The sequence below is a fragment of the Cloeon dipterum genome, chromosome 3 (genome assembly GCF_949628265.1).
Source record: "Cloeon dipterum chromosome 3, ieCloDipt1.1, whole genome shotgun sequence".
NCBI lineage: Eukaryota > Metazoa > Arthropoda > Insecta > Ephemeroptera > Baetidae > Cloeon > Cloeon dipterum.
In genome coordinates, this window is record NC_088788.1 from 6,896,345 (window position 1) to 6,905,792 (window position 9,448).

General features: G+C 36.7%; 1 protein-coding gene across 1 annotated transcript; it reads right to left on the reverse strand.

Annotated features, from left to right (window-relative positions):
* Window positions 1-315: 315 nt before the first annotated feature.
* Window positions 316-9,110, reverse strand: LOC135941143 (uncharacterized). Its single transcript, XM_065486434.1, has 7 exons — window positions 8,988-9,110; window positions 3,940-3,970; window positions 2,691-2,849; window positions 1,953-2,146; window positions 1,348-1,662; window positions 942-1,234; window positions 316-880 (listed from the first exon to the last, which is right to left on the reverse strand). The coding sequence occupies exons 1-7, from the start codon at window positions 9,108-9,110 to the stop codon at window positions 388-390; spliced, it is 1,608 nt and encodes a 535-aa protein (XP_065342506.1). The 3' UTR covers window positions 316-387.
* Between the last annotated feature and the right edge of the window lie 338 nt (window positions 9,111-9,448).

A 9,448-nucleotide genomic window follows, 5' to 3' on the forward strand; every position in this document is an offset into this window, starting at 1 on the left:
CCGATTTTGGTTTTCAGAACGTCAAAAGAAAGCATATTAAGTGAAGAATGCACAGTAGCTATAGATTGAGTCTGAAATCGCAGCGGAAGGGAATTAAAACTAAATTTTTAGGAAATTCTATGGTTTCGCCATCTGTTGGCGGCTTCGAACACTAAAGGGTTTATGTAATTAACTGGTCAAATTGACATAATTTAAAATTTGTTTCAAACTGTGTGAAACTCAAATATTGTTGGTGATAAAGTTGAGTGATGGGTTTTTCCACATGAAATGAAAATTGCATGCTATGCTATTTACAATTTGTACTAAACATAATAGGAAAATGAGAACTCGCTTGGACTAACCTCCACATATTAAATTTAACTGTACAATAATCGACACTTTATTTGATTAAAATTCGCCTCTCTCCGGCAAAAACAAATTTCGGCGATTGAAAGCCTCAAGGAAATCGAAAATTGTTTCATCTTTAAGTTCCTTGCAAACAGAAGCGGTCAGACAGTTGCAGTAACTTGGGTCTGGTGTCATATCTTCTATTTGTTTTCCTACAGCGATATCACTGTTCCAGGACTCCCAGCAGCTGCACCCACAGCACATAAAAAAACTGACATCGGACAGTTTTGGGATAAAAGCCATGGAATTCTTGATCAGCTTGCACATGGCCGAGAAGAGGTGAAAATTTTCCTCTTCTAAGTAGTTGTTTTCGAGAGGCAGATAGGGTCTTCTGCCTACGTACTTCAACGTGACCAGCTTGCGAAGGATTTTTTCCATAGAGATGAGTGCGGAGAATTTTTCAATGTCTCTCCAGTCGAAACTGTTTCCAAACATCTCAAGTGTCTTCAGATCAGGGGCTGCCAAAATATTTGAGATATGGGCTTGTTTTGAACTGAGGAGAAAAAAGAAATTTGTAAAACTCAATTTCGGACACTTTTCATCAGATAACTTACTTGTTAGGTTTCCAGTAGAGCTTCTTCAATTTTGCAAAATCAAAAAGGAAATTGGTGTCATCATCAACAATCACATTTTGCAGACTCAGAACTTCCAAATTAGGGCAGAGTTCAAATATTTGGCGGAATAGTACACCTTTCATCTCGGAGAGAACCAAAGTTCGCAGATTTGCGCCGTATTGTGCCAAGAAAGGTTCTATTGCTGTTGGTGGAGAGTGGCAGATTTGGAGGCTTTCAATTATTGGAAATTGGAGCAAGTTACTCCAATCTTTTTCCTCATTCATCTTATCGACCTGAAATCAAGCATAGGAATATGGTTAGTTACAAAAAAGAAACAACTTAAATTTGATTAGATCACTTTTCCAAGTGTCAATCAATATTAATATAAGCGTGGAATAATAATTACCCGTAAGTGAGTTACTGAAGGAAACATGAGGTGCATGCCTTCCACTCCCTGAGCAGTTGTCAGGTGCTGCAGACTTTTCCTGATCATGTCTGGAATCTCGAATTTCTCTGCTGATCGTGTTCCAGCTGTGTGGTCGGCCATTTGTTGGAACACTTTCAGGTTAGGCAGTTTGTCGATGCACAGGCGTTCAAACCATGTTTGGTAACGAACGGTTCTTGTGTCGTTTGAAGGAAGGCATAGATTTTTTTCTTTAAACAGTAGCACCCGTAGGTTAGAGAGGCTTTTAACAAGATTTTTTTTATTCTCGAGGTCGGCCTGTGAAATGGAAATCTTCTCAACTTGGACGTGTTGTAGGCTTGGCATTTTCTTACTGCACAAAAAATTCAGGTCCGCCAATTGAATATTGCATCCCAGCATTTCCAATTTCTTCAGATTTTTAAAAACTCGCAACAGGGAGAATTGAAACAGACGATTTCTAGATAAGATTCTTCTGAGGTCTATCCTTAACGACTCGACTTTCGGGGATTTTGATTTGGTTAATTTCATGACCTAAAATTTAAAGATATGAATAAGAAAGTTTCTATGAATAAAATCGTTATTAATACCTTGCTGAGCATGCGTTTTTGTGTCCCGTAGTCGAGGGGACAGTAGCTCATCAGCGCCTGCAGGTCAATTTTGTTCGCTGGTAACAAACTCTCAAAGGCCTCGTAGCGTCGATCGAATTCCTCGATGCTTTGCTGACCAGGGAGACACATCTGGCTTTCAAACCGTCTCATCAGGTTTTCTCGCAGCTTTTTTGCTATAGTAAAATAAATTTAAATTTTACTTGCTTGCAGTTTATAACATTATGGCCGCATTAGTTAAATATATAGAGTTCAAATAATAAAAATTTAGTTTTTAACCCCTCTTTTTATATCCTCACTCAATGTTAAATAAAATGTCTCGATTCATGATGACATTGAATAAATAAACCTATCTCGATTTACACAGATTGCAAAAATGAAAAATTATAAGAAACAGCTATTAAAATCTCGGTAAAAAATATATAGCACAACCATAGTAAAATTGTTTGCAGGTGGTGGAAAAATTTACCTTTTAGGTATTTATAAGAGGGGAAAATAATTCCTCCTTTCAACAAAGTGGTTATTTATAGTACCATTCGAGTGTCTTCAACCAAAATAAACAAAGATGAGAGGAATTACTTGGTTTATTATTTTCTCCAAATTAATTTGTTTTAAATAAGAGAGTACGCGCAAGGCAAAAAAGATTTTTTTATTTCTATGGCTAATAGAAATTTGAAGAGAAATAAAAATCATGTTTAATGTGTTTTAACCTAAACTTACGTAAGTTAGCGGTAACGAGCTGAGGGCCGTTGATCCTCCCATCGAGGATGTTCTTCAGGACCTTTTTACAGGCCCGATCGCGTAAGCTCTGCAATTTGACCAGTCTCGCCTCAGCGATTTTCAGCTTCATTCTGTCGATCATCACGTCCATGATGATGTCTATATTGAACAATAAGTCAGAAAAAAAATTCAAGAAAGGTAAATATTTTTATAACTTTTTTAGTATTTTATTGGGGAGAGGTCAAAGTGAGCAGTTTTAGCAATTCTAAGCCCTTTCAAATATTCCGAAAATGATTTCCACTTGCATATTGCAAGTTTCAGAGTGAATAATATTTTTTTAATTGAAGTTCATATCATGGGAGTACACAGCAGGAAATAAATGACGACGTTACACATTTATGGGGAAGCGTTCAAGGGTTGATCCGATCGAACGCAAATACACTCGTTTCAGGTTGTAGGGGAAAGAAAGATCAGCGAAAAGCCTACATTTTGTAACACACGGAATGAATTTGAATTTGGTTGATAAAATGGCGGGCTTTGTTTGTGCCAGAATGTGCCTGAACACTGATAATTTGAAATCCTTTTGCTTGGATTTGTGAATGGGTGGTTAAAACGCGTAGCCTTCAGAATCAGATATATATTTATATTATTTTGTATAGATAATATAGAAAACTTTTATCATTTTGAGCCACCCCAAGGGTAGTTTTTAAAATTTAAAATAATAATTTAGATATCGCAGAGCCAGCCATCTTGTTTCGGTAAGATGCCATACAACCACGACCACGACGTGTGTCTTCCAACAACGGTCGAAAAAATAAACAAATAAATAATAATAAACTGCAGGGGAAAAATTGGCCTGTGCCCCTCTGGCCGTCAACCACTGCCTGGTTTTACTATTGAAAAATGAGTCTCAGCCGGAAAAATATTCCTTACACTGAACCAACCGCCTCCGCCAGCCAAAAATTCGGCGGATTCAGACCTAAATACCGAATAAATTCCAAAATATTCACTTTGGATAAAATATTGAACTTTTTAAGCTTAAAAGACTTACTTAATTATAGGAGAGGGCTGAAAAAGTCGACGTTTTGTGAGCTGTCAACGCAGTGTGATGTGTGATGCATGTGAGCACTGAGCAAAGCCAAACGCCAGCTGTGACCGCCAAGACACGCGTCTTTTTCCCTGTCGGCCTGTCGTTTTGTGAGGGCCGAGGGGGAGAGGGTGCGTTAGTCCCCTTAACACAACCACATACCTTTCCGGTCAGGAGAGCCCTCTGAGGGAAACTGCGGGAAGTGTTTATAGCGGCAGTTTTTCAAATAGATTTAACGGGTGTTTTTTCTTGAGAAAATAAGTTACCGTAAATTTGACAAGTTGATATCGCGGTAAATTTCCAATCAAGTGAATTTGGCCAGTACTTTTTCCAGCCATGCCATCCTGAGCGAGACAATAATCTGTCAATTTCGGAATGGTTGGAAAAGTGTTATAGGTTTTATCAAAAATATATTATTGTTTGGATGATTATTTGTCGATTCATGAAGTACGACTTGGAATGACATATTCTGACAAATGAGCCAGCCGCGCCGAGCCAGCTGACTCAACCGTTCATTTTCTCGCGCCGCCAGCCGCCAACATTTTTTATCGGCTTAGCCAGCTGTGCGGCGCCACCCATTATTTTTACCTTTCCTCATGCTTAAATAGTGTTCGCAAAAGATTCAGTAACTACTTTGCCTTAGTATTTAAAGAAACTACGTGTGACCTTAATCCACTCATCTAGAATTCATATTTAATTACAGTTAAATTTCATTTCATAAATTTTTAAATTAAATATTTTTAATAATATATAAATTCATTCATTTTATGTTCTGAGAAGTAATTCTTTTAACGCTTTTAACGTAAATTTAAAATCTTCCATTTCAAACTTTGGGAACTAATTAAAGTTATTAGTGGTGTCAGAAACAATAATCCTGATGCTAGCAGGGGTGTAATTTTTTGGTGAAAGCAGGCGGGTCATTTTTTTGCTGCAATTGAATTCATTGAAATACAAATTGGAGCGGAGTAAAAACGATTTAAATTAAACTTTTCCTCGGAATTAATAATTGACAAAAAAAATTATCAATAAGCTCAGTGAAACATTGTTTCTCACCAATCATTCTGCCAAATTAGTGAAGTCAAGTCTGCGGACGTCTCCCACACTTGCCCGTTGTAACGTGTGGAAAAATAACTCAAGTGATTCGAGGGATATTTTGTCCACGGTTATTAGCGACAAGCTGGTGCTCCGCCCGAAGGAAAACATGGCCGAAGGGCATGTGAGTGTGCAATAGTTTCACAACAATTTACATGAGCACTTACAACATCCTTACGAAATGAAATACAGATGGTCGAGGATTAATAGTGTTTAGGCTTTTCTTTTGTTACACAAAATTATAACTTGCGCATAATGAAAAATATTCTTGCACTAAAGAGCATTAAGCAATTTCGATTGCAATCCTGTATTGGTATACAATAAGGGATTCACAGTTAGATTTAGTTACTAGTAAAGCTCAAATATAGCTTATTCAATAGAATATAGAAGGCGCACTCTAGCGCCGACTCGCCCATTTACTGCTTTTCGCACCTTTTCAGCGGCTTTACAGTCAAACGTCTTGGCGTTATTTGAATAAAATACCTCGTGTGGGGAGCTTCCAGGAGATCCATCAATATCAAATTTAAACATTTCGCCATGAGAGTGACTCTATCCTGATTGTCATTTTTTTCATCCGCTTTGATATTAATAATTCTCATTTGACGACAGAAAAGTAAAAAAGTGCACACAGAAAATTTTTTCTCAAATTGAGCCTAAAAAGTAAGCGCGCAGCGATGCAGCGCGAGCGAGGCCCAACTTTCCGGCTCAATTTGAGCCGAGTGAAGTTTCAGGCTCAATTTGAGCCTGAAAACGCAGTGCGGGCAGCGCGGCTCAAATTGATCCCGAGCCGGCCGATTCTTTTCTCAAAGCTACATGTTAATAGTACTTACCTGGCCGAAATTAATGGATTTTCGATGCCGAAACCGGGTCTCTGCCGACGAAATGTTGACCGGTCGACAACAGGAGTCCTTAATGCACATAACTGCTCCACTGTAGCACTAATTTCACTTAAAAAACACTAAAATCAGACTGAAACGACGGTGCACACACATAGTAATCACATCCACGCGGGAGACTAAATGCATGACCAGCTGTGAATTAGCAAAAACAATGGAACTGATTGGACGATTTTCAATTTTTCCAACCAATCAGGAGTGCTGCCGAATGCACCCAAAATTTAATTTTTACCACAGGCGGCAAATGAAGAGCGTAAAAAGTGCTGTCATTTATTGTTGTTCTTACAAAACAATCCTTTTAATTTCGGGAATAAGCGAAAGACCAAAAAATCAATAATAGGTATATATTAGACCATCTTTTATTATAATATTTCAGAAATATTATTTTTATTTGAGGGAAATTTAAATAACAAATGAAATTAAAAAATATCTAATTTTTAAAAGAACAATTTTTTAAATCTCAATTAAAGTGCTCTCGTGTTGATAAATAAATATTGGTGATAGGCATAATATTTTTTATTTCATTTCTTTCCCAGTTTTTAATCACTGCTCCATAAAATGAACTATTAAATGCACCAAACATTTTTTAATCTCGTGTGCTGTAACAATACTTTAAATTAAAAATTATAGCACTTCACAGGATAACATAAAATGTAGGAAAGACCTCCAAGCAAATCAAATACATTATTGGCAAATTGTGTCTGACAAAAACCAAATAACATTTTAGGTGTTCGACTCACACATTCGATGAACTAAAAAGCGTGGTGTCTTCTGCAAGAAGGATTAAACCTTTCAACCTTGGAAAACGACTTCAACCACATGGTTGAAATTATGTCAAATATGTTTGAAGTCGACAAATCCACAGAATTACAAAAAATTTTAATCATGCAGGAAGCAGAGAAAGCTGTTAGCTTGCCCCTTAGTACAAAATGTTTAAATGCCATCAACGTTGTGGAAGTATGAATTTTTAATTTACTATATTACGTGATTTCAAACTGATTCGACTTAATTTAATAGATTACGAACCCAATGAAAGTCACCAAAATGCCCCACCGCAATCACTCTGATGGACCTGTTGTCATCATTTACGTAACCAAAGATGAAACAACAAATGCCGTTGTGCACACAGAAAACTAAACGATTTCAGTCTTGGACAAGCCATCCGCTTTCGGACTGTTCAGCTTGCATAATATCCATCTATACATTTAACAGACACTCCAGAGTGCTACAAAAATTTTTTGACGTACTTGAAACACTTGTCCTGCACAATGAGGCTAGAAATGACAGCAAGAAATTTGCAGATTTCATAAAACGCTTTAAGGCAGCTTCCAAACAAATTTAAATTTGTTAGGTTCGAAAGACAATGCAAACAGAAAATTGGAAATTATTTTAATGCCATGAATGTGAACACATTATGTAATAAAGGGAACAGATCAAACTATTTGTTAAAATTTCCTTCAAATTTCGTTTAATTTGTTCTAGATTAATGTAAGCGGCTTCAATTTGAAGACATCACGCTTTTTAGTTTATCGAATGTGTGAGTCGAACACCTAAAATGTTATTTGGTTTTTGTCAGACACAATTTGCCAATAATGTATTTGATTTGCTTGGAGGTCTTTCCTACATTTTATGTTATCCTGTGAAGTGCTATGATTTTTAATTTAAAGTATTGTTACAGCACACGAGATTAAAAAATGTTTGGTGCATTTAATAGTTCATTTTATGGAGCAGTGATTAAAAACTGGGAAAGAAATGAAATAAAAAATATTATGCCTATCACCAATATTTATTTATCAACACGAGAGCACTTTAATTGAGATTTAAAAAATTGTTCTTTTAAAAATTAGATATTTTTTAATTTCATTTGTTATTTAAATTTCCCTCAAATAAAAATAATATTTCTGAAATATTATAATAAAAGATGGTCTAATATATACCTATTATTGATTTTTTGGTCTTTCGCTTATTCCCGAAATTAAAAGGATTGTTTTGTAAGAACAACAATAAATGACAGCACTTTTTACGCTCTTCATTTGCCGCCTGTGGTAAAAATTAAATTTTGGGTGCATTCGGCAGCACTCCTGATTGGTTGGAAAAATTGAAAATCGTCCAATCAGTTCCATTGTTTTTGCTAATTCACAGCTGGTCATGCATTTAGTCTCCCGCGTGGATGTGATTACTATGTGTGTGCACCGTCGTTTCAGTCTGATTTTAGTGTTTTTTAAGTGAAATTAGTGCTACAGTGGAGCAGTTATGTGCATTAAGGACTCCTGTTGTCGACCGGTCAACATTTCGTCGGCAGAGACCCGGTTTCGGCATCGAAAATCCATTAATTTCGGCCAGGTAAGTACTATTAACATGTAGCTTTGAGAAAAGAATCGGCCGGCTCGGGATCAATTTGAGCCGCGCTGCCCGCACTGCGTTTTCAGGCTCAAATTGAGCCTGAAACTTCACTCGGCTCAAATTGAGCCGGAAAGTTGGGCCTCGCTCGCGCTGCATCGCTGCGCGCTTACTTTTTAGGCTCAATTTGAGAAAAATTTTTCTGTGTGTGTAGCGTCTTGGGGGAGGGTAAAAGCACCCCTAAACCTTTCGGCTGGTCAGGGTAGGTCGAGATGAGTCCAACGGTGGGTAGTTTTGGCAATTCCAACGGTTAGAACCCAAGATTTGGAGTTGCAAAAATAACGACATTTCAAAAATTCCTATTTTCTCGACGCACGGTCGCTTATTTTTTTTTTTAAATTTGAGGCCGAAAAAATTTAAGCACACCACTGGAAGGCTCGTTTATTTTTCTAGGTAATCATATGTATAACATTGTGGGGTTACAGATCAAATTCCGACGTAAATTACGAAAGTAAAATCGCCGGATGATGCCGGACGCCAGACACGAATCCTTAAATTCAAAATATCAAGCGATATATGAGTGCGCCCATCGATTTCTCTTGACCATTCGATTCTACGCATTCAGGACTGCATTTTTTATGCTTTCATGAAATAAATCCGAGGGGGCTTTTATTTTGCGATATTTTTAATTGAACATTTTGCATGCGTATTTGTGACCTTGACCTTTGACATACAAATTATTTACCAATTGCAAACTTGTTCTACTCAAAAAGTTACGCTTAGAAGGGAAAAAACCAAATCAAAATTCCAATCTGAACCGAAGATACCTTGCCGAGAAATAAAATGAAATATTAACAGAATTTTTTAAGATAAAAACTGCACCTTCCAGCCGAAGGTGAGGAAGTGCATGAGGTAGTCAATGTTTGTGGCGTTCTCCAGGTCGCCGCCGTTCACGTTCATCGCGTCCCTCATCTGGCAAGCCCAAGTGTCCTGGTGCGTCCGCATTGCGTCCATATTCGCGTTCGTCATTTTCATCAGATGGTCCGTGATGCTATATATTGTAGGCTGGATTTTTTTATTTATTAAAAATTACACGTTATTAAATTGAGAAAAAAATCAGTTTTTTATTTTGCGATTTTGCTACAAATATTAAAATCTTTCTCCAGTTCAGTAGAAAATTTAAATTACACGCAGCGTATTTGCATATTTAAAACTGATGAATTGAAAATACTGCTATAATATATGACTTTTATGATGGTAGTATATTATTTTTATTTAATACAGATATTATCGATACTATAATAATTATGTATTGAAATTGAGTGTTTAATTAATGTTTATAT

Excerpts from the sequence above, each read along its gene's own strand:
- LOC135941143 (XM_065486434.1), bottom strand. The coding sequence starts at position 9,110 with ATGCGGACGCACCAGGACACTTGGGCTTGCCAGATGAGGGACGCGATG. Across the intron at positions 3,971-8,987 it reads TCCTCACCTTCGGCTGGAAG|TTTCCCTCAGAGGGCTCTCC; the intron begins GTGCAGTTTTTA and ends CACTTCCCGCAG. Across the intron at positions 881-941 it reads CTCTACTGGAAACCTAACAA|TTCAAAACAAGCCCATATCT; the intron begins GTAAGTTATCTG and ends TTTTCTCCTCAG.